This window comes from Bactrocera oleae, chromosome 6 (genome assembly GCF_042242935.1).
Source record: "Bactrocera oleae isolate idBacOlea1 chromosome 6, idBacOlea1, whole genome shotgun sequence".
Lineage (NCBI taxonomy): Eukaryota > Metazoa > Arthropoda > Insecta > Diptera > Tephritidae > Bactrocera > Bactrocera oleae.
This window is the reverse complement of record NC_091540.1, coordinates 29412769-29439223: the sequence shown is the minus strand read 5'-3', so window position 1 is coordinate 29439223 and position 26455 is coordinate 29412769. Positions and strand designations below refer to the sequence as shown.

Here is a 26455-nt window from a genome sequence, read left to right as displayed (position 1 = left end):
GAGGGCATGTCATCATCGTCATCCCTGGCATGCTCCTCGAACAGCGCTCGCTCCTCTGGCGAATGGGCGTCCAGGAAGCTGAACTTACGTTTAGCCCCTGTTTCGCCCTTACCTGCACCGCTGCTTATGTCGTTACCATTGTCCAAAGTCGTCTGCTGTTGTTGTTGCCGAGTTCCGTTTGATGTTGTTGTGGTTTTGGTTTTGGTTGTTCTGTTGTTCATCTTGTTCGTACGACCCGTGGCTCGACAAGGCGAGCCGTCGGGTCAGCTTTTGTTAAGGGGAACAGAGAGTCCGCCGCGCCAGAGCCCCTTGACGCGGTAAGGCCACCGTTACTTCCCAATGCGGCCCGGTGTTGGGACGGCTCCGTTAGAATACAGCCGAATTTACCTCCTGGCTGCAAATCATCCAATGGGCACGGGAGTCGCATAACACCCTGGATTAGGAGGTAGCAGCTCTTGGTTGTCGCACGCATACGGCTCCTAACAACCAGTTAGGAGATGCCGAGAATGCCTTGCGACCCCTGCACCACGACAAGGTGCCTGCCATTCGCAGAGTTGTTTACTGTTGGTACATTCTTGGTCGCTATCTGTATCATTTATGAGCAAAAATCAGAGACGATTGATACTTAGTGTTGGGGACAAAGAAATTAGAAATGGATATTAATATTATATAACACTATTTTGAATCTGTGTACTTAATCATAATCTGTACCTATACAGCGATATAAAATATTGGTATCGACTTTAAGAGTATCCGGTTTTATTATACGATTACATAGCGATGGGAATTAACTAAATTTGCTAAATAGTTGTTTTTCACATTCTTCATTCGTTAGTGGAAAATCAGCAGTTTTAGTTGTGTGAAGTATGTATAATACACTTAAACAATAGTTTTTTAAATATTTGCCAGTGACATATTTTGGTTATATAGCATTAAAACGTGATAAAACCAGTAACATATTTTTAGTTCATGATATATGCACTTGCAAATATTGTGAAAATTTTAAGTAAATGTTTTTAAGTTTTATTTGAAATAGGCTTTCAAGAAATATTCATGATAACGAGTAAACTTTTAAATTATACACAAGACATGAAAATCTCTTGTGAACATAATATTTCGACCATTCAAGAACATGAGAAAAGAAATGGAAAATTATTGAAAGAATCAACAAAATCAGCGACAAATATATGGGAAGCTCCTTTGGCTCAAGGATTATACGACCCTCGGAATGAACATGAGGCATGTGGCGTTGGTTTTATCGTTTCTATTGATGGAACTCAGTCGCATAAGGTAACTTCTGATTTACTTTAAAAAAAAAATATTATATTCTCTCTGAAAGAAATATATATACATATAAATGGTATATATTTTAAACATTGTTGATACTTTTTGTTAGTAGTTTTGTTTATGATAAAATTATACATTCTGCTTAAACAACAAACTAAATATTCTATTAACAACGTGCTGATTCCACACATATATATAAATATTGAAATCAAAGAAAAACAGTTTATATATGACCGAAACTTATAATAGTTTTCTTATCTTTATATATCCGAAATATGAAATGTCTGCGCCTATCATTTATCGTTTAAGATATATACCCAGGGAATCAATCTTTAAATTAAATCCAGAATATGAGCTTGCAATGTCATTTCAAGGTCAAAGAAACCAAAACTCGGGAGTGTAATGTATGTTAAAAAATCTCATCTTGTAAAATATTTTTGGATACATACATATATATTAATTACCGCTGACTTATAGTTTTAACGATATTTGCGTTTAAATTCAAAAATTAAACTATTTAAGGTGCGTGTTTCATTGATTTATAATAAATTTTACACTTATATTTTTAACTTTTATATCCACTAAGGCTTCACTAATGCGTTTTTACACATTTGTTTCCATTAAATACTACAAAACTAGCTTTAATTCAATATTTAACTTTGGTTAAAATCCATGTATGAATACAACAAAATGGTTGCATGCAAACAAAAATCAAAAAGTTAAAATTAATAATTGTGTGATGAGTAAAGCAAACTCTTTCAGAATTTCTTTCCTCTTCGTAAATCTCGGTGTTGGATCGACCAGGGTTATTTTATTTGAAGCGCTGCCGAAGGACGCCAACGCAAAAAGGATTTCTACGCGAAAGAACTGAAGACACCTTCCATGTTGGACCGAAAAGTCTTATATTAATTGATGCGCGGCCGAAGGTTATTTATTATCCGCCATTGGGGTTTTACCTGTTTTCTTTACTCCGTTTAGTTCCTTTGTAAAATATATATATAAGGTAACACTGACTATTTGTAGATTTTGCTATTGTGTGAATAAAAAGAATTGTACAAAAGTTAAATATTGAATTAAAGTCATTTTTGCACCATTTTAATATAGAATAAATGTGCAGAAACGAATTAATGAAGTGTAAGTGTATATAAAAATTCAAAATATAAGGGTATAAATTAAAGAAACACGCCCTTTAAATAGTCTAATTTTTTCATTTTAAATGCAAGTATCCCAAAAACTATAAGTCAGCGGCACCTAAATGTATAATTAATTTTCTTTATCTGGAGAACCTCTTTTATCTGTACATACTCATTTTAACCCCGAATTTCGAGGATCCTTTTTTTTATTCACCTGATGAAATCGTGTTGGTTCTGGTAAAACTTGTTACGGATAACAACGTTTAATGATTTAGATTTAGTAATATCCCATTCATTATGTGTCGAATATTGCAAATTGGTATGAATTTCTTTAAACTTCTTTAACGTAAAAATATTCTAACATTACGGAAATTTTTAGAATGGACGCAAACCTAAAAGCGACTACTACACGTTCGGTATATATTGACCACGATTTAGGATTGCGATATTTATTGAGTGTTTAGTATGTAATATTGATGCATCGAGGTATTTAAATATTTTAAAGGGTAAATAGGAGTGATAGTCGACAATAAGCTCAACTTTATTGTGCATATAAGCAAAACAACTTCAAAAGCTTTTAAAACGCTTGGATTTATACTAAGAACAGGTAGAGAGTTCAGCGATGTACAGCTGTGTTCACAAAAATAGCAGTGCGAGATATGCAATCAAGTAATGTTATTTTTTTTCAAGTTCCGTTAAGATTATTCCAACGTCTACGCATTGCTGTTTTACAATGGAATGTGTATAAGGAAGAAACGAAAAAATCCCGTTAGATTTGCGAGATTTAAGCAAATGAACAACTCTTTTTGCTAGAAGCACCAGTCTTTGGCTGTTCATTAAAATAGCAGTGCGTATCTTGATAAGCTAAAAAAATTTTGTTAAGACGTTTAATTGATAAAAAGTAAGTGGTTTTGTGTTAGTGACTATTATTAACATTAGAAAACACTAAAATAAATTTATATTTTTTAACTTAGTGGGCAGGGGCAAACATTGTACTCCTGAAAAAAGAAATATTATAGTGCAACTAAGTAACCTGGGAAAACATATAAAGACATCCAAGAAATATGTGGATGTTCTGCTAAAATGATTCATAATGCTTTAAACTTTAAAGAAATGACCGAAAATCGTGGTATCCGACGTAAAACCACGCCTCATGAGGACCGATCTATTGTGCTATATAGCAAGGCGCAGACTTTTGCATCGTCCAGCAAGATAAAAAATGACTTAAGCTTGAATGTTAGTGGCGTTACTATTCGGCGACGTCTTAAAGAACAAAATCTCAAAGCGTCCCATTCACGAAAAGTTCCACTGTTAGCCACCAGACATGTCAAAGCACGTTTGGAGTTCGCCAAAAGTCACCTTAATTGGCCCATTACAAAGTGGCGAAATATTTTATGGAGTGACGAAAGTAAAATTGTGTTATTTGGTGGAAAGGGCTCTAGACAATATGTCAGACGTCCATCTAACACAGAGTACGATCCTAGGTACACTTTGAAGACAGTTAAACACGGCGGATTGAGTATTATGGTATGAGCATGTTTTTCTTACAGTGGAGTGGGCCCTGTATTCATGATTGATGGGATCATGGATCGATCTGTATATGTTAACATATTAGAAAATCTTATGTTTCCTTATGCCAATTGGGAAATGCCACTAAAATGGACTTTTCAACAAGATAACAACCCCAAACATACAAGCAAACTGGTCAAAAGCTGGATGGCATCAAAGCGGATCGGTCTTATGTCATGGGCTGCGCAGTCTCCGGATTTAAATCCAATTGAAAACCTATGGGGAGATTATAAACGATATGTTGCAAATGCAAATCCAACATCTCGATCACAGCGCCCTGTCAGGACTTGGTGGATTCTATGCCTCGCAGTTGCCAGGCCATAATAAAAAATAATGGGTATGCGACTAAGTACTAACCAAAGCAAACAAATTTAAATAGTTTTTTTGGAGTTCAACAATGTTTTTTTCAACTAATTCCACTGTTTTCATTACTCACTGCTATTTTTATGAACAGCTGTAAACAGCACTTTTTTGTTTAAATTAATAATGTAAAAAAAATTAACAACATTTCGAATAATAAATTGACTTGTTTTTGTTTAAAATAATCACAAAGTTAAAACAAAATTAAATTTGTGAACATTCATTTACTTTTTGATATATAATAAAAAATTAAGTTTAAAGTTGCAGCTCTGCTGCTATTTTTATGAACACAGCTGTACATACAATCCTACACCTTTTCAACTCCCTCGTTCGTCCGATCCTGGAATACTGCAGAATTATATGGTCACCTTCCACCCAGGTACTAGTCGACAGGGTGGAAAAAATTCAAAGAAAATTTTGTAAATTTATTGCATACTACATGTACACCCGGGGTTCGCTGATGAGCACAGGAGATGTCTACGAGCAATTCAGCATCGTCAATCTACTTAACCGTAGACAAGCTGTTGATCTGACATTCTTCTATAAAGTAATTAACGGATTAATAATGTCACCAGAGGTTCTTGAACTATTCCAGTTTACTGCACATAGACCAGGGCTAAGAAATGCTAGACTGTTAACCGCATCCAGAACAACTAAAAGCTATGTCTACTATGAGCCTAGAAATATAATCATCAACCTAGTCAATGAGCACTGCCCCAACATCAACTTCCAGGATGACTCGCTGTCTACTTTTAACTCAAAGATCAACGAATTGTTTATGAATAAATAACCAAAACTCACTTACGTATTACGTTAAACATTGTTTATCTATCTCTATGTATATAGCCGATCGGCGTTTGTTATTGAAATAAATAAATAAATCACTATATCGGGTATATTAGGGCTTCGGGAAGGTCTGGATGGATTGCATTAACTTTTGGCATTTCTCAAGTATACTTAGGAACATGTTTCCACCAATTTTGTGAATGTAATTCACACACAAATCGACGTATTGGGCATAAAGTCTGCTAGAATAACGAAAATTAATGTATATTGTATATGGGGCTGTGAAATTTAAAGTCTCTGATGCATTTATTGAGTTATCGCACATTAGTTAGTTTTCAATATAACCTTTATATGGAGAGTTCACACCGTTTGCACACTTTTGGTGAAGACGCCTGTGCTTTGTCCTGAGCAAATTTGGTTGGTTTAGATTAAGTGCTGTGAGAGATATGTACATTAAACCTATAAGGCGGCGGGGTCACGCCCACCTTTTCAACCTATAAGTGCCCCATACCTCTAATATCCACTGTACCAAAATACAGTTTGGTTTACGCTTAATGGCATTTTTTGACTGTGGTAATACTTCGATTACGCCCTGGAAGACCAACCTTCTCATGGTACCAAAAAACATACCAAGGATATCTCAGACGGACGGACATTGTATGGGAGATACATTTATGTGTTATAGCTGTCCGAATTTCTTCATTTTCACTGTCATTGTTAAGCATATGTTAGAGAACAGAAAATAACGTACAATTAGCTTTTTAATTAAAAGCAGACTACCGGAAAATAAAATAACTGAAAAATCGATTGTATGGGAGATATGTGATGTATGTAGTTGTCCGATCTGGCCGATTCTGACAAATGATCAACATAATCTAAAAATGCCTTTATGTATTAGATTTCATTCGGATATCTCAAAAACTTACGAAGAATTTTTTTATACCAAAAAATTAAACTTCACCTAGAAAGCCGGTGGCTCGAAATCGGTTTTAGACCCATGTTCTCACAGGCAAAGTTGTTCAGAATGATTTGTTGAGCATTTCCTGCATACGCGATTTTTTAGATAAAAAAATCGACCCGCTCTAATTTACATACGAGGTCTGTTCAAAGGAAAAGGTGAATTTTGATTTTTCGCGGGCAGTCTATATACGATTATCGATATTTTGTTTTTGTTATAAGCGAACACATATGTTTATCATGTGCGGTTTTGCTCAAACGGGTCATAACTGGTGACGAAACGTGGGTATATGGTTATGACGTCGAAACCAAGGCCCAATCATCCCAATGGATGATGAGCTAAGACCGAAAAAGGCGCGCAAAATTCGATCAAATGTAAAGTTTTTGCTCACTGTTTTCTTTGATTATAATGGTGTGGTGCATCATAATTTTCTGCCAAAAGGTCGTACTGTTAATAAGAAATACTACAAGAATGATATGCAACGTTTGCGTGAAGCAATACAGCTCAAACGATCGGAATTGTGGAAAAACAAATCGTGGATTGTGCACCAGCTCACACATCAATGCTTATTCGTGATTTTGGGGCCAAAAACAAACTCGTAGTTTTGCCTCAACCACGGTATTCGCCAGATTTGGCTCCCTGCAACTTTTTTCTATTCCCAAAACTGAAGAAACCAATAAAGACAAGTGTTTTGCCACAATTGATGAGATCAAGTCAAAATCGAAGAAAGGATTGGAAAAAGCGTTGGCACAAGTGCATTATATCCGAGCGCGATTACTTTGAAGGGGACAAAATAGATATTGATGAATAAATACGTACTTTTCTAGTAAATTCAAAATTTACCTTTTCCTTTGACTGAATATATAATATTTGTTCTTGAATGATTATTTATTTTATGAATTTTTAAGTGCAGTTTAAAATTTGACGTTAAATAAAAATTAATACAACTATTACCCTCAGTGAACCAAATAAAAAAATTTGTACAGATGTTTTGACTTTGAAGTGACTTTTCTCTTAAACTATTTCAGCTTTCATGATGCAATCAAGAGTAACCATATGGGAATCTTATGTACTTTTCATGTTTTTGCAAATAAGTTAAAAAAAGTTTTAACAATAAATAAATTTTGATGTAAACGATTGCAAAAAATTACAATATCTAATATTTGAGCAGACAAAAAAAAAGTGCACAAAATGGTGGCTGTGGTAATTCAATATTGGCAAGAGAATAAGAGTACTCGCGAAATAGGCAATATTTTCAAACACACAAATATTGTTGTTGCTAAATTCAAAAAGACTGGTGAAGTTGGAAGTATTGATGGTAGTGGAACGCCCAAAAAAAATTGGACTCGCCAGGCTTAAAGTAAAGTTGCTCGGAGTATTAAGTAAGTAAGGAGTGTTCCCCTGGCGCTAATGTCAAGGAGTTAAAGGAACTGTTCTGCTTTAGTAGTAAATTGGTTAATGGCTGTTGTACAACGTGAAAAAAATGCTGTCACATCCTCCCTAGAGTTCAGACTTTAATCCCATTGAGCACCTGTAGGCCTATATGGAGACGAAGTTACGATTGCGCAAAGTTAATAATGAGGTTAAGGCTGCTCTTCAGGAAATCTTGGCAAATACATATATGTACCTCCTGAACGTACACTAAATTTGGCTCATTCTATGAATGAAATACTGCAGACCATGATAGAGGGAAAAGGTGTACGTACGAAGTATCAATTTTTCTTGAAGAGTGTTAAAATATCAATTTATGCAAACTGTACAAGTTTTGTTTTGGTTTTCAAAAATGGAGTTATTTTGGTTTTTATAATTTTTTGGAGAAAACTGGATTTTTAAATTACATTATGAAATGTAATAAAACGTCCGTTTTTTCACTTTTGAATGCAACTCAATGTTTTAACAGTTTAGGAGACAAGTCACTTCAAAGCCAAACCATCTCCATGTACAAGTTTTTTATTTTGGTTCACTGAATATTTTTTGAAACAGGAAATAAAATGTTTGATCAAAAAAACACAGTAATGCGTAAACTTTCTTATATCGAGTGTTTTCTACATAACATATACTTGGAATTCTAAAAAGCGTTTCCATGAGATTCTAGAATCTACAGTACATGTATGTTTGTGAACAAAATATAACCCTTCACAGTTTTGGGGCAATTAGTCTATAAGCTATAGCATTTTGAGGGACGCAAGTTTTAGTATTTAAAAAAAAACAAATAGTAACATGGAATTTTCTGTGAGTTTAAAGAAAGTGCAGCTGTTACCAAAAAAATGATTGAAGACAGTCGAAGCAACTATTACTATTTGTAGGGAGTACATAGCATATGATCACCGAAAATGTTTTGTACTTAATTTGCCTTAATTTAAATTCAATGATGTTTTTAAAGAAAATATGTGTACATAATTTTTAATTTATTTAGAACATTTTTAATTGAATTTCTTCGATAAAATCTTTGCTATTTATGAATGAAGTCACATTTTTGTTGTGAAATGATTTTTTTAATTTTTTTATTGTTTATACAATAGTATGGTTAACACTAGTTTTACGGGCGTTTCTTATATTCCTATCTCTACGAGCATCTGTCAAATTGACGGGAGGATGAAAGTACGTATTTATTTAAAAAAAAATTTATTCAAACTAACAATATAAGGCTTCACGTAAAAATAAAATATTAATAAGTCCTAATCATATTTATCGAGGACATTTTTTACATACGTATTCAATTTCTTTTGTGCATTTTCTGCGTACGATATTTTTACAATACACACAGCAATTACTGCTACTATTTTTATTACAATAGCCCACTTGGCAACTTTTTTGCACTCGCGATGTTGAATGTGCCTGACCTGAAACGTCTTAACTGTGACGAATGCTCTGCTTGTTTTCTCCAGCTAATTTATCGGCTAAAGAAAATATAAATTCCTTTCTGGACATTTTTAATCCGATGCACTCTCTGTACAATATCCCGCGTTTATCGCTGCCAAATCTAAAATATTATAAAAAATTTGGAGAGGCCATCGAAACACCCTGCTTTCACACTATATTTGCGTGTCATCTGGTCCGCGACATCGGCACCAAATTTTGTTTTATTATATTATATATTATGTTACGATGTATATTGAAGAAATTTTCCTCTTTATCACGAGGGGGATCCTTCCATTTCTGCAGTTTCAGTGGGTTCAGAATCTTCACCGCAATCATCACTTTCACCTAATTCATATTGATCTTCTTCGGAGGACACCTCCGAACAATCCTCTTTGATGTTGGTACTTTTGGTAAATTTCTTATTATATCTCGTGGTTTTACTCATGATTGCTAGAAAAGGGTAATCAGTGAAGTCTTATATTTGCTATTGGAGATATGATTTTACAAGCGAAGCAAATATATAAGGATTGTCTACGTAATCAGCTAAACCGTCAATTTGACGGGTCCCATTGAGATACGTATACCACATATGAAACTGTGTATATAAGTTCTTTAGAAGAAATAAATTTACGATGCAAAATTGTTGAAATCGATTAAGCGGTTTTCGAGATAATTCGTTGCGAAGTTTGAGTTCTGTCGGGTCCCGTAAACCTAGTGTTAAACTAATATTTAGAATTGTAATAATTGTGCTTAAATACTGCATTTGCAAAGTTATTTTTCAGTTCCTTTAAAATTGTCAATAATAATCAACTACAAAAATAGAGTCAACGTTTAGAAATTTAATAATTTTACGACAATGTACAAATTAATTTAATTCTACTAAACCAAACTACTTCAAATTCTTATCAACGTTATTGTTTTCTATTTCCTTATATAATTCAATTTACGTTTTATGTAAAAAATTTGAGCAATACTGCTAAATACTTTAAACAGTGCTTCCCAAACATGCAAACTCAGAGATGTAATCTGCATTTTACATACATACACTAATTTCAGTATAGCTTAGTAAATTGTAAGTGTTGCTTGCGAACTGTGTAATAAAAAGTTGCAAAAAATAATAAATAAATAAAATTTATTTGAAAAAGTCGTATGCGGTAAAGTAATGTTTGACCATGTAGTTTGTAGATGTCATGATTTCATAGATAGTACTAGTTTAATGTTTGAATAAAAAAAAAAAAAAAAAATATTCGGCCCTATTCCCGTTGTCGTTTCCAAGTGGTTGTCGTTGTTATCGTCGCTTCGTATCTAAATTCGTATTCTTGAAGTATATCGTAACGCCAAAAAGAGTTATCGTAATTTCAAATTAAAATTAAGTATGATAACGCCCAATAGCACCATTGTATCTGATGTTGTTATTTGTTGTTTGGAAGAAAGTGAATTTAAGTACATAATAAATACCCCAATAATAATAATTCCTCCTGTGACTCTAGCTTCGGATTTGTTGTGTACTATTTTTTTCTTTATTTTGAATTTTGATTCCTTCCATACCTTAAATATATACATAAATGTTAAGCATCTTTATTGTTATAAAAATGCAATTTTACAAATTTTATTTAATTTAAGCCAACCGTCTCCGTCGCGGAGATGCATTAAGTTTTTTTGATAAGTCCCTCCAAAAAATATCGAAATTCAATGTTTTTACAATTAACGACTGTTACTATGTTGTTATCATATCGTTTCAAAAATTATTTTCGATACAAACGAAAACGACAACGGGAATGGGCCCGATTACTTAACAAATTATTAATTTCCTTCTGAACATACATTAACTTTTGTATTTATTACGTTACTCAAGTGATACAACTTGATTTTTATTAAAACTGCTTAAAACAATATAATCCCATAGATTTTACGCGATGCGCAGACTTTGTCTGAACGGATGAATCATCGAGGCGCTTGCGCATGTGATAATGATACTGGTGATGGAGCAGGAGTGAAGACGTCAATACCGCATAATTTATATGTCAAAGAACTGTAAGTATTCTCAAACTTTTTTTTTTATAGATAGATGCGTAATTATTAAATTAAATTTCTTATATAATTATTGAAAAGCATATCATTACTTACAAGTGTGCAAGTGTATTATGGTTTTTTATATTTGATAATTATTTATGTGCTAATGTTTCGAATACGTCATTATATAAAGTAACAACAGCAAAAGTCAACTGTTAATCAAACATATATAGACTAATTTGATTCATTACTTTTGATTATAATCGCAAATATGCATATGTAACTCCCATCTTACAGAGATAACCCTCAGGGTACCATTGTTGTTATTGCTGTAGCGAGTGCGTAAGCGCTGATTAGGGAAAAGTGAAAAATCAGGAAAGGAAGCTATGTTGGTGGTTTTTTAGGCTCAGATGGTGTGTGAAGGTCGAGAGTAGCAAGGTCTCAAGTGTTTTTACTACTAGGGAAACGAGAGTATGTTGGTCGATATGACTTTCTTCGATTTTCGGGTTTCTCAGGTTTCAGTAGTAGGAAAACTCTTCCGATTTTCCACATATCTGGTATGCGAGAAGTACTTGAACTTCTTCGTCGACGCAACCGTCGGGTAACACGTTCCTTTTCTCTGTCCGTCGAAGGACGTTATTTAAATTGTAGGCTTAAGGGGCTTGCGCATCTCTTCGGCTTAGAAAAGTAATGGCCATCGAATTAAATTTCAACTTGGGTGTCATGTGTTCTCGGATTGGACAGGACTTTGGCAGTAGTCTATAACTTGCTCCCACCCGCGGAGAGGTTGCAGATCCTCTATCCTTTTCGCCCACTTATGCTGATCTACCAGTTGCAGAATCTCCAAATTGAGATTCCTCATGTGGGAATCAGTGGGATCGATCTGGCGTAAGGTGACGCGCCCATTTGCTAAAGCAACTACTTCGGCTCGAAATTGGGCCCTATCTCAGGGATTCTTCCAGCCAGAATAAAGCGAGCAGAAGCAGCAGCGATCACCTTGCGGAATTGACATTCATCAACGATAACATCCGTAGAAATGGGTAGTGTGGCGAAGGTGTTCTCGGTGAATTCTGTGAAGCTGACCTAGTTAGCTCTGTTAAAGTTATCGGATGTACGATTTTTTGCAGAAATAAAGCCGGGGATTTTCGATTGAGATAATTATGGTCAGATTGTCTGATGCGAGAGTTCGCATAGGTCGCCAGTTATGCTATTTATCAGACCACCGGTAATGCCAGGCAAGATATTACATGTTCTCATAGTTCTAGTGGTGGTGGTTCAAGCGATAACTTGAGTAAAAAGTAAGAATCTTGTTGATACTTAGTACACGTGTTCTATTGCACCATAAGAATGTATTGTATGTATTGTAAACTATTCCCACAACAGCCGGTTCTGCGATACCGGAATTGAGCCGGATTTTATCCGGCCAAGGGCTGTTATTTCGACGATCTAACTGTTTGGATCGGTAAGTTTTAGATTAAGTTTGTCGTCACTGGAGCAACGCCTAGCAGCAGGGTTGCTCCGTATCCTCCTGACCCGTGCTGGCATCGAGTCCAACCCGGGCCCCGAGGTATTCTACTGCTGCGTATGCGCAAAAAGGCTCCATCCAAATTCCACCTCGGTTAGGTGCAATACATGCAATGGATGGAGCCATCTTAAGACCTGCTCGGGCCTTAAGACACACAGGGAGTGGACCACGAGTTACGTGGCCCCATGCTGTCAACGCAATAATGCGACATCTGCCTCAACGGCCGTGCAACCTGCACCATGTTCGCGCACTGCGCTGCCACTCCAGTCGAGTGGCCAAAATAGGACCTCTACGGTCCTAAGGAGCTCACAAAGACAGCACAACTCCCAATCTGACCAACCTCCCCCCCCCACCTTCATCCAGCTCCAATCCCCGTGCGAGAACCACACAGCAACTCCTGGTTCCTCGCACAGTCTGTTCCGTGTGTCAGACCATAATACGCCGGAATGTCACATCAGTCAAGTGCAATTCTTGTACTGGCTGGTGTCACTTTCTGTCGTGTTCTGGCCTGCGCACCACACGAGAGTGGAGTGCGTCGTATGTTGCCCCATGCTGTGGGAGTCTGCCCCCGCAATCACAAACAGTGGCGTCGCCAACCAACACCATAGTGCGACAACCGCCCATGCGGATAGCACAGCTGCAACAACCACCACCTACACGCACCCCACTCACCCCTAGGATCACGACTGGACACCCGCGACAAACGCGACTCTTACAATTCAACTGCAACGGACTCCAGAGCAAGATCGAGGAGATAGTTGCATTTATGAGCCGGGAGCGCGTAACGATAGCTGCGGTCCAAGAAACCAAGTTAAACAGCCGCTCAGATCTTCTGAGTTGTGCAGGTTTCAACGTTTTACGTAAGGATCGCGAGCGAGATAATGGTGGAGGCCTAGCCTTCATATTGCACAACACCGTGCAATATCGTCTAATCGATGTTGACATCGACCGCAGGGACACTACCCTAGAATGTCAGGGAATAGCTGTCCGGTCAGGCGATGTCGAGCTCGAAATATTTAATATATACATCCCCCCAGTTACATGTTGCCCAACAGGATATCACCCGAATATAGATGCGCTACTTCGTGGTGAAAACCGTCTGGTGCTAGGCGACTTTAACGCGCATCACGATCTTTGGCATTCCTGCCTGTCAAACGATCGTAGGGGGATGGAGCTGGCGGAACAGATAGACGATTCGACATTCTGCACAATGAATGACGAAGCCCCCACCAGAATTATGGGCACCTGTAATAGCTCGCCAGATATTACCATCGCTAGCGGTGGTCTGATAAATAGTATAACTTGGCGACCTATGCTAACTCTTGCATCAGACCATCTGCCCATAATTATCTCGATCGAGAAACCTCCTGACTTTATTTCTGTGGATAACCGCACCTATGTTAACTTTAACAAAGCTACCTGGGTCGGCTTCACAGAATTTACTGAGAGCACCTTCAACGCACTATCCATTCCTACGGACGTCATCGTTGGCGAGCGTCAATTCCGCAAGGTGATCGCTGCTGCTACAGCTCGCTTCATACCGGCTGGAAGAATAGCGGAACTCCGCCCTAATTTCCCAGCCGAAGCAGCTGTATTAGCAAATGAGCGCGACACCTTACGCCATGCCGATCCCTGTGATCCCCGAATAAGGGATCTCAATTTGGAGATTCGGCAAATGGTAAACCATCATAAGCGGACAAAATGGATAGAGCACCTGAAGTCCTGCAACCTCTCCACCGGTGTGAGTAAGCTTTGGACTACTGTCAAGGCCCTGTCAAATCCGAGGAAACATGACGATCGGGTTGAAATCCAATTCGATGGCCATGCCTCCTCGGACCCGAAGAAGTGCGCGAGCTACTTTAGCCGGCAGTTTATACTGCACCCTTCGACCGACAAGGCCAAACGATGTGTTACCCGACGGTTGCGCAAAATGCCAAAAGACTGCGCACCACTTACTTTCACCGATGAGGAGGTTCAGAATGTCATCAAAAAGGCGAAATCGTCCAAATCCATCGGCCCTGACGGAATAAACATGCTGATGTTAAAACATCTAGGCCCAACGGGAGTAAACTACCTCACCAAGGTCCTCAACCTGTCGATATCCACTCTTCAAATACCCGATGTGTGGAAAGTCGGAAGAGTGGTCCCACTACTGAAACCTGGGAAACCCGCCAACAAAGGGGAGTCTTATCGCCCGATAACTCTCCTTTCCCCAGTAGTGAAGACACTTGAGGCCTTGTTACTCCCGTCATTCACCCACCACCTGAGCCTAGCAGACCATCAGCATGGTTTCCGTAAAGTGCACAGTACCACCACAGCACTTAGCGTCATAAACGCCCAGATAGTTCATGGCCTGAACCAGAAGCCACCCTGCGAGAGGACGATCCTCGTAGCGTTGGACTTGTCAAAAGCTTTTGACACAGTCAATCACGCAACGCTACTTGAGGACCTGGAACAATCAACGCTCCCTCCAGGGTTGAAGCGGTGGACCATGAACTACCTGAGCGGTCGACACTCATCCGTACTATTTCGAGGTCAAAACTCCAAACTCAGGAAAATTAAACAGGGGGTTCCGCAGGGCGGTGTCCTCTCCCCGCTACTGTTTAATTTCTACATTTCGAAACTCCCCCAGCCACCAGCGGGAATTTCAATGACCTCGTACGCAGATGACTGTACGATATTGACGTCGGGCAATGGAATCGATGGCATGTGTTCAAAAGTAAAAGGCTACCTCTCCGATCTTTCTCGCTTCTTTTCTGCAAGGAACTTAACACTCTCCCCCACTAAATCCACAGCGACCATCTTCACCAATTGGACGAAGGAGTACAGACTGGACCTGAACATTTCAGTCGATGGCACAAAAATTCCGACAGTAAATAACCCTAAAATTTTAGGCGTCACTTTGGACAGTCTGTGCTCTTTCACTCCTCACACGACCGCGATAACTGCCAAAGTACAGAGCCGCAACAAAATCCTCAAGTCGCTTGCCGGCAGCTCATGGGGAAAGGACAAAGAAACGTTGTTGGCAACATACAAGGCAATCGGCCGGCCGGTCCTCAATTATGCAGCCGCAATATGGTCGCCTGGATGTAGTGACACGCAGAATAAGAAGCTCCAGACTTGTCAGAACACTGCACTCCGGACTATCACGGGGTGCCTCTTGATGTCCCCAATCGAACACCTACACAGTGAGGCCCGTATGCTTCCGGTTAAGGAACATAATGAGCTCCTCTCCAAGCAGTTTCTGCTGGGATGTTTTCGCAGAAACCACCCCTGCAGACGCCTGCTTGCAGCGGAGCAGCCTCCTAGGAACATCAAGAGGTCCTTCCTTGACTACGTCGACGACATCAGACAGCACGTCGACCAGACTTCGGACGCAACTAACTTCAGACAAGCACTGACCGCCATTCACAGTGGAGCCATTAACACCTTCACCGACTCCCTTTCAGTGAATGGCGTAATACGAGTCAAACCACCACCCATTGCAGACACAGAGCTCGAGTTGCCTCGCGAATCTAGAGTGACCCTCGCGCAACTTCGTTCTGGATACTGTAGCAGGTTAAACTCCTACCTATCCAGAATAGACCCCGACATACTAAACACATGTCCTGCATGCAATGAGTCTCCGCATGACACTAACCACCTCTTTGCATGCCCTACAAACCCCACTCATCTAACACCCCTTTCCCTATGGTCCGACCCCGTCGAAACAGCTCGTTTCCTGGGCCTTCCGTTAGATGACCTCGACGACAACGAATCTAGAATTTATCACCCAAACGGGGATTAGATAATCGTTATAACAACAACAACAACAATGTATTGTAAATTCGCGGAATTGGACCATTGCCACGTCCACAAAATGCCGTTAAAATGCTATAATTAAGATATAAAACTTTAATTTGATACAATAAATCCCAAAAACTGGGTAAAATACTTTCCCGAGCCTAAATACATATGTAAATATATTAATGTAAAAACTTTCTAGCTTTCGGTTGACTTTATCAGCGTGCGAGTTATCTTTATTAAATTGGAAGCACCTTTATCTGGTAGTAGTATGACGTGATGTCAAAAATATATAAAATTGGGCCCATATTAATCCGAGCCACCATATACAGTGGCTCCCAGCGTGTTTAATGCAGATTAATATTATCTGTTTATATGCCATAAAATGGAAAATAATGAATATATATTATGCAATGCCTTATTAATATAGCAAGCAAAGTAAAATTCGTAAAAGTACAGTATTACATCTACTAAAGCTTGCATACAGCTGCCTCTCAGAAATTTTACTTACAGATTATTTTATGCACGTACTAGTCTATGTTGTAGCGAAAGCCAGTTACGTGTAGTAGAATTTTAATTTTTTAAAGTTGGCATTCAGTATAGGTTTCAAGCCAGGTTTAGTGTGTTTTGGAGGGTCGCGTTATCTGTGCACTAATATCAGTTAAATGGTTCGCCGTATGACGATCAAACAGCGGGAATCGGTCATAAACCATTTCAAAAAAGGAAAAACACTTAAAAAGTTGCTTAGATAGTTAATTTAAGTACTTTTTTAAGAACTGCGACAGTGCAAAATATAATTGAGCGTAATTCTACGAAAAATTAAAGAAAATCCCAGGCTATCGTCTCCAAAATTAACCACAGAGGTTCAGGAGGAGCTAGGAAAATGATTTTGTGCTGAAACTGTTAATTGGGTACTACATACGCATGACTTCAATGGAGAGAAACCCGAAAAAAGCAAAACCGAGGATTTTAACTTCAGGAACAAAGTAATTTTTGCTAATCCTTTTTGGCTCGGAAGGAATGGCTTACGTGTGGCGGAAACCCAATACTTAGATTAAGAGATGTAATATCAGGCCAACTGTTAAACTGTGGGGGCAGTGTTATGGTATTGGCATGTACAAGGTGCGTTCCGAAGTAAACAGTAAAAAAGTTACAAAGTAAACTATAGTGGCGCCATCTATATGTCGACTACTGCGTTAGAATCTGCTATCCTTTATCGACTTCCAGTAAAAATTTCATGACATTTCATCTATTGGAAGTGAAGTTATTGCGTTTTAAGTGTCAGTATGTTTTTGTCATCGGTGTGAAAATGAGTTTCGAACAAAGAGCCAACATTAAATTTTGTTTTAAAATTGGTAAAACTTTTACTGAAACGTTTCAATTGATGAAACAAGTTTATGGCGATGATTGCCAATCCCGTAGCAGAGTGCACGAGTGGTTTCAAACGTTTTCAAAGTGGTCGTGAGGACATAAATGAGAAATGAGCCGAAACCCAAAAAATCGCGCCTGGAGAAGTCAAAAGTGAAGACAATGCTGATTTGTTTTTATGATTCCAAGGGTATTGTCCACAAAGAATTTGTTCCACCCGGCCAAAACGTTAATGAGGTATTCTACTTTGGAGTTTTGAAGCGTTTGGTGCGCCGTATTCGACGTGTTCGGCCCGAATATCGCGAAGATGGAAGTTGGCGTTTGTTGCACGATAATGCGCCGTCTCATCGATCGACGCTTGTGGCCGATTATTTGACCAAAAATCACATTTTATCAATCAACCACTCTCCGTATTCACCTGATATGTCACCGTGCGACTTCTACCTTTTCGGAAAAATGCATTTGCCGATGAAAGGAAAGCGTTATGCAGACGTGGAGGCCATTCAAAAGACTTGCACTGGTATACTGGCGACCATACCGGGCAACGAGCTAAAACACTCGTTCGAAATGCTTTTGGACCGTGAAAAAAGGTGTATTAAAGCAGAAGGAGACTTTTTTGAATAAAATTAATTGATTTTGCTGATAAAACCATTTGTTCTGTCTTTTTTTTTTAAAGTCCTGTTTACTTTGGAACGCGTCTTGTATATCTGCAGCCTGCTTTGGAAATTTGATCTATATTAAAATAAATTTTACACCAAAGCGCCGAGAAATAAAAAATTTTCAAAATTTCCCGTATTATCAGGACAATGACCAATGACCCTAAACACAAATTGGCTTAGGTGCATCCACATCGAATGAATCCACCGGCCCAGTCATCCGGCATGATCCGTAAACACTGCATAAGTAATAAGGAACAACTAATAAGTGCAAGTTTGGAAGAGTGTAACAAATGGGGAACAAAAAGTGCAAAAAAACTGGTTGAGTTCATGGCAGCTGTAGTAAAAGCTAACGGATATCACACTAAATATTAAACAAGTTTTAAATAAATCATTTAACTTATTTTTATTAAAAAGTACACTGCATGAAATAAGCTGTGATATAAAATTTGTTTATGCTTCTGGTTTTTTGTTTATAATTGAACAATAAAAAACATTAACTTCGGCTGCATCGAAGCTATAATATCATTCAGAGGTGTGTTTTTATAGCATAAATGAGTCAAAGAACTGTAAGTATTCTCAAACTTTTTTTTTTTATAGATAGATGCTTAATTATTAAATTAAATTTCTTGAAAAGCATATCATTACTTACAAGTGTGCAAGTGTATTATGGTTTTTTATATTTGATAATTATTTATGTGCTAATGTTTCGAATACGTCATTATATAAAGTAACAACAGCAAAAGTCAACTGTTAATCAAACATATATAGACTAATTTGATTCATTACTTTTGATTATAATCGCAAATATGCATATGTAACTCCCATCTTACAGAGATAACCCTCAGGGTACCAAACTGGTTGTTGTTATTGCTGTAGCGAGTGCGTAAGCGCTGATTAGGGAAAAGTGAAAAATCAGGAAAGGAAGCTATGTTTGTGGTTTTTTAGGCTCAGATGGTGTGTGAAGGTCGAGAGTAGCAAGGTCTCAAGTGTTTTTACTACTAGGGAAACGAGAGTATGTTGGTCGATATGACTTTCTTCGATTTTCGGGTTTCTCAGGTTTCAGTAGTAGGAAAACTCTTCCGATTTTCCACATATCTGGTATGCGAGAAGTACTTGAACTTCTTCGTCGACGCAACCGTCGGGTAACACGTTCCTTTTCTCTGTCCGTCGAAGGACGTTATTTAAATTGTAGGCTTAAGGGGCTTGCGCATCTCTTCGGCTTAGAAAAGTAATGGCCATCGAATTAAATTTCAACTTGGGTGTCATGTGTTCTCGGATTGGACAGGACTTTGGCAGTAGTCTATAACTTGCTCCCACCCGCGGAGAGGTTGCAGATCCTCTATCCTTTTCGCCCACTTATGCTGATCTACCAGTTGCAGAATCTCCAAATTGAGATATCTCATGTGGGAATCAGTGGGATCGATCTGGCGTAAGGTGACGCGCCCATTTGCTAAAGCAACTACTTCGGCTCGAAATTGGGCCCTATCTCAGGGATTCTTCCAGCCAGAATAAAGCGAGCAGAAGCAGCAGCGATCACCTTGCGGAATTGACATTCATCAACGATAACATCCGTAGAAATGGGTAGTGTGGCGAAGGTGTTCTCGGTGAATTCTGTGAAGCTGACCTAGTTAGCTCTGTTAAAGTTATCGAATGTACGATTTTTCGCAGAAATAAAGCCGGGGATTTTCGATTGAGATAATTATGGTCAGATTGTCTGATGCGAGAGTTCGCATAGGTCGCCAGTTATGCTATTTATCAGACCACCGGTAATGCCAGGCAAGATATTACATGTTCTCATAGTTCTAGTGGTGGTGGTTCAAGCGATAACTTGAGTAAAAAGTAAGAATCTTGTTGATACTTAGTACACGTGTTCTATTGCACCATAAGTATGTATTGTAATTATAGCATGTATTGTAAATTCGCGGAATTGGACCATTGCCACGTCCACAAAATGCCGTTAAAATGCTATAATTAAGATATAAAACTTTAATTTGATACAATAAATCCCAAAAACTAGGTAAAATACTTTCCCGAGTCTAAATACATTTGTAAATATATTAATGTATAAACTTTCTAGCTTTCGGTTGACTTTATCAGCGTGCGAGTTATCTTTATTAAATTGGAAGCACCTTTATCTGGTAGTAGTATGACGTGATGTCAAAAATATATAAAATTGGGCCCATATTAATCCGAGCCACCATATACAGTGGCTCCCAGCGTGTTTAATGCAGATTAATATTATCTGTTTATATGCCATAAAATGGAAAATAATGAATATATATTATGCAATGCCTTATTAATATAGCAAGCAAAGTAAAATTCGTAAAAGTACAGTATTACATCTACTAAAGCTTGCATACAGCTGCCTCTCAGAAATTTTACTTACAGATTATTTTATGCACGTACTAGTCTATGTTGTAGCGAAAGCCAGTTACGTGTAGTAGAATTTTAATTTTTTAAAGTTGGCATTCAGTATAGGTTTCAAGCCAGGTTTAGTGTGTTTTGGAGGGTCGCGTTATCTGTGCACTAATATCAGTTAAATGGTTCGCCGTATGACGATCAAACAGCGGGAATCGGTCATAAACCATTTCAAAAAAGGAAAAACACTTAAAAAGTTGCTTAGATAGTTAATTTAAGTACTTTTTTAAGTACTGCGACAGTGCAAAATATAATTGAGCGTAATTCTACGAAAAATTAAAGAAAATCCCAGGCTATCGTCTCCAAAATTAACCACAGAGGTTCAGGAGGAGCTAGGAAAATGATTTTGTGCTGAAACTGTTAATTGGGTACTACATACGCATGACTTCAATGGAGAGAAACCCGAAAGAAGCAAAGCCGAGGATTTTAACTTCAGGAACAAAGTAATTTTTGCTAATCCTTTTTGGCTCGGAAGGAATGGCTTACGTGTGGCGGAAACCCAATACTTAGATTAAGAGATGTAATATCAGGCCAACTGTTAAACTGTGGGGGCAGTGTTATGGTATTGGCATGTACAAGGTGCGTTCCGAAGTAAACAGTAAAAAAGTTACAAAGTAAACTATAGTGGCGCCATCTATATGTCGACTACTGCGTTAGAATCTGCTATCCTTTATCGACTTCCAGTAAAAATTTCATGACATTTCATCTATTGGAAGTGAAGTTATTGCGTTTTAAGTGTCAGTATGTTTTTGTCATCGGTGTGAAAATGAGTTTCGAACAAAGAGCCAACATTAAATTTTGTTTTAAAATTGGTAAAACTTTTACTGAAACGTTTCAATTGATGAAACAAGTTTATGGCGATGATTGCCAATCCCGTAGCAGAGTGCACGAGTGGTTTCAAACGTTTTCAAAGTGGTCGTGAGGACATAAATGAGAAATGAGCCGAAACCCAAAAAATCGCGCCTGGAGAAGTCAAAAGTGAAGACAATGCTGATTTGTTTTTATGATTCCAAGGGTATTGTCCACAAAGAATTTGTTCCACCCGGCCAAAACGTTAATGAGGTATTCTACTTTGGAGTTTTGAAGCGTTTGGTGCGCCGTATTCGACGTGTTCGGCCCGAATATCGCGAAGATGGAAGTTGGCGTTTGTTGCACGATAATGCGCCGTCTCATCGATCGACGCTTGTGGCCGATTATTTGACCAAAAATCACATTTTATCAATCAACCACTCTCCGTATTCACCTGATATGTCACCGTGCGACTTCTACCTTTTCGGAAAAATGCATTTGCCGATGAAAGGAAAGCGTTATGCAGACGTGGAGGCCATTCAAAAGACTTGCACTGGTATACTGGCGACCATACCGGGCAACGAGCTAAAACACTCGTTCGAAATGCTTTTGGACCGTGAAAAAAGGTGTATTAAAGCAGAAGGAGACTTTTTTGAATAAAATTAATTGATTTTGCTGATAAAACCATTTGTTCTGTCTTTTTTTTTTAAAGTCCTGTTTACTTTGGAACGCGTCTTGTATATCTGCAGCCTGCTTTGGAAATTTGATCTATATTAAAATAAATTTTACACCAAAGCGCCGAGAAATAAAAAATTTTCAAAATTTCCCGTATTATCAGGACAATGACCAATGACCCTAAACACAAATTGGCTTAGGTGCATCCACATCGAATGAATCCACCGGCCCAGTCATCCGGCATGATCCGTAAACACTGCATAAGTAATAAGGAACAACTAATAAGTGCAAGTTTGGAAGAGTGTAACAAATGGGGAACAAAAAGTGCAAAAAAACTGGTTGAGTTCATGGCAGCTGTAGTAAAAGCTAACGGATATCACACTAAATATTAAACAAGTTTTAAATAAATCATTTAACTTATTTTTATTAAAAAGTACACTGCATGAAATAAGCTGTGATATAAAATTTGTTTATGCTTCTGGTTTTTTGTTTATAATTGAACAATAAAAAACATTAACTTCGGCTGCATCGAAGCTATAATATCATTCAGAGGTGTGTTTTTATAGCATAAATGAGTCAAAGAACTGTAAGTATTCTCAAACTTTTTTTTTTTATAGATAGATGCTTAATTATTAAATTAAATTTCTTATATAATTATTGAAAAGCATATCATTACTTACAAGTGTGCAAGTGTATTATGGTTTTTTATATTTGATAATTATTTATGTGCTAATGTTTCGAATACGTCATTATATAAAGTAACAACAGCAAAAGTCAACTGTTAATCAAACATATATAGACTAATTTGATTCATTACTTTTGATTATAATCGCAAATATGCATATGTAACTCCCATCTTACAGAGATAACCCTCAGGGTACCAAACTGGTTGTTGTTATTGCTGTAGCGAGTGCGTAAGCGCTGATTAGGGAAAAGTGAAAAATCAGGAAAGGAAGCTATGTTGGTGGTTTTTTAGGCTCAGATGGTGTGTGAAGGTCGAGAGTAGCAAGGTCTCAAGTGTTTTTACTACTAGGGAAACGAGAGTATGTTGGTCGATATGACTTTCTTCGATTTTCGGGTTTCTCAGGTTTCAGTAGTAGGAAAACTCTTCCGATTTTCCACATATCTCGTATGCGAGAAGTACTTGAACTTCTTCGTCGACGCAACCGTCGGGTAACACGTTCCTTTTCTCTGTCCGTCGAAGGACGTTATTTAAATTGTAGGCTTAAGGGGCTTGCGCATCTCTTCGGCTTAGAAAAGTAATGGCCATCGAATTAAATTTCAACTTGGGTGTCATGTGTTCTCGGATTGGACAGGACTTTGGCAGTAGTCTATAACTTGCTCCCACCCGCGGAGAGGTTGCAGATCCTCTATCCTTTTCGCCCACTTATGCTGATCTACCAGTTGCAGAATCTCCAAATTGAGATATCTCATGTGGGAATCAGTGGGATCGATCTGGCGTAAGGTGACGCGCCCATTTGCTAAAGCAACTACTTCGGCTCGAAATTGGGCCCTATCTCAGGGATTCTTCCAGCCAGAATAAAGCGAGCAGAAGCAGCAGCGATCACCTTGCGGAATTGACATTCATCAACGATAACATCCGTAGAAATGGGTAGTGTGGCGAAGGTGTTCTCGGTGAATTCTGTGAAGCTGACCTAGTTAGCTCTGTTAAAGTTATCGAATGTACGATTTTTCGCAGAAATAAAGCCGGGGATTTTCGATTGAGATAATTATGGTCAGATTGTCTGATGCGAGAGTTCGCATAGGTCGCCAGTTATGCTATTTATCAGACCACCGGTAATGCCAGGCAAGATATTACATGTTCTCATAGTTCTAGTGGTGGTGGTTCAAGCGATAACTTGAGTAAAAAGTAAGAATCTTGTTGATACTTAGTACACGTGTTCTATTGCACCATAAGTATGTATTGTAATTATAGCATGTATTGTAAATTCGCGGAATTGGACCATTGCCACGTCCACAAAATGCCGTTAAAATGCTATAATTAAGATATAAAACTTTAATTTGATACAATAAATCCCAAAAACTAGGTAAAATACTTTCCCGAGTCTAAATACATTTGTAAATATATTAATGTATAAACTTTCTAGCTTTCGGTTGACTTTATCAGCGTGCGAGTTATCTTTATTAAATTGGAAGCACCTTTATCTGGTAGTAGTATGACGTGATGTCAAAAATATATAAAATTGGGCCCATATTAATCCGAGCCACCATATACAGTGGCTCCCAGCGTGTTTAATGCAGATTAATATTATCTGTTTATATGCCATAAAATGGAAAATAATGAATATATATTATGCAATGCCTTATTAATATAGCAAGCAAAGTAAAATTCGTAAAAGTACAGTATTACATCTACTAAAGCTTGCATACAGCTGCCTCTCAGAAATTTTACTTACAGATTATTTTATGCACGTACTAGTCTATGTTGTAGCGAAAGCCAGTTACGTGTAGTAGAATTTTAATTTTTTAAAGTTGGCATTCAGTATAGGTTTCAAGCCAGGTTTAGTGTGTTTTGGAGGGTCGCGTTATCTGTGCACTAATATCAGATAAATGGTTCGCCGTATGACGATCAAACAGCGGGAATCGGTCATAAACCATTTCAAAAAAGGAAAAACACTTAAAAAGTTGCTTAGATAGTTAATTTAAGTACTTTTTTAAGTACTGCGACAGTGCAAAATATAATTGAGCGTAATTCTACGAAAAATTAAAGAAAATCCCAGGCTATCGTCTCCAAAATTAACCACAGAGGTTCAGGAGGAGCTAGGAAAATGATTTTGTGCTGAAACTGTTAATTGGGTACTACATACGCATGACTTCAATGGAGAGAAACCCGAAAGAAGCAAAGCCGAGGATTTTAACTTCAGGAACAAAGTAATTTTTGCTAATCCTTTTTGGCTCGGAAGGAATGGCTTACGTGTGGCGGAAACCCAATACTTAGATTAAGAGATGTAATATCAGGCCAACTGTTAAACTGTGGGGGCAGTGTTATGGTATTGGCATGTACAAGGTGCGTTCCGAAGTAAACAGTAAAAAAGTTACAAAGTAAACTATAGTGGCGCCATCTATATGTCGACTACTGCGTTAGAATCTGCTATCCTTTATCGACTTCCAGTAAAAATTTCATGACATTTCATCTATTGGAAGTGAAGTTATTGCGTTTTAAGTGTCAGTATGTTTTTGTCATCGGTGTGAAAATGAGTTTCGAACAAAGAGCCAACATTAAATTTTGTTTTAAAATTGGTAAAACTTTTACTGAAACGTTTCAATAGATGAAACAAGTTTATGGCGATGATTGCCAATCCCGTAGCAGAGTGCACGAGTGGTTTCAAACGTTTTCAAAGTGGTCGTGAGGACATAAATGAGAAATGAGCCGAAACCCAAAAAATCGCGGCTGGAGAAGTCAAAAGTGAAGACAATGCTGATTTGTTTTTATGATTCCAAGGGTATTGTCCACAAAGAATTTGTTCCACCCGGCCAAAACGTTAATGAGGTATTCTACTTTGGAGTTTTGAAGCGTTTGGTGCGCCGTATTCGACGTGTTCGGCCCGAATATCGCGAAGATGAAAGTTGGCGTTTGTTGCACGATAATGCGCCGTCTCATCGATCGACGCTTCTGGCCGATTATTTGACCAAAAATCACATTTTATCAATCAACCACTCCCCGTATTCACCTGATATGTCACCGTGCGACTTCTACCTTTTCGGAAAAATGCATTTGCCGATGAAAGGAAAGCGTTATGCAGACGTGGAGGCCATTCAAAAGACTTGCACTGGTATACTGGCGACCATACCGGGCAACGAGCTAAAACACTCGTTCGAAATGCTTTTGGACCGTGAAAAAGGTGTATTAAAGCAGAAGGAGACTTTTTTGAATAAAATTAATTGATTTTGCTGATAAAACCATTTGTTCTGTCTTTTTTTTTTAAAGTCCTGTTTACTTTGGAACGCGTCTTGTATATCTGCAGCCTGCTTTGGAAATTTGATCTATATTAAAATAAATTTTACACCAAAGCGCCGAGAAATAAAAAATTTTCAAAATTTCCCGTATTATCAGGACAATGACCAATGACCCTAAACACAAATTGGCTTAGGTGCATCCACATCGAATGAATCCACCGGCCCAGTCATCCGGCATGATCCGTAAACACTGCATAAGTAATAAGGAACAACTAATAAGTGCAAGTTTGGAAGAGTGTAACAAATGGGGAACAAAAAGTGCAAAAAAACTGGTTGAGTTCATGGCAGCTGT

The 26455-nt window shown here is 38.0% G+C and overlaps 1 protein-coding gene across 2 annotated transcripts in view; it reads left to right on the top strand.

Annotated features, from left to right (window-relative positions):
- The first annotated feature begins 736 nt into the window (after nucleotides 1-736).
- LOC106620726 (uncharacterized) overlaps nucleotides 737-26455 on the top strand; it is a 122894-nt gene continuing 97175 nt past the window's right edge. The window contains exons 1-3 of one of the 2 annotated variants that reach the window (XM_036368913.2): nucleotides 737-864; nucleotides 1022-1290; nucleotides 10862-10989. In XM_036368913.2, the coding sequence (XP_036224806.1) occupies nucleotides 1054-1290; nucleotides 10862-10989 (365 nt within the window). In that variant the 5' untranslated portion in view covers nucleotides 737-864; nucleotides 1022-1053. The remainder of the gene's footprint in view (nucleotides 865-1021; nucleotides 1291-10861; nucleotides 10990-26455) is intronic. The other variant, XM_014239317.3, reaches the window with a different exon arrangement.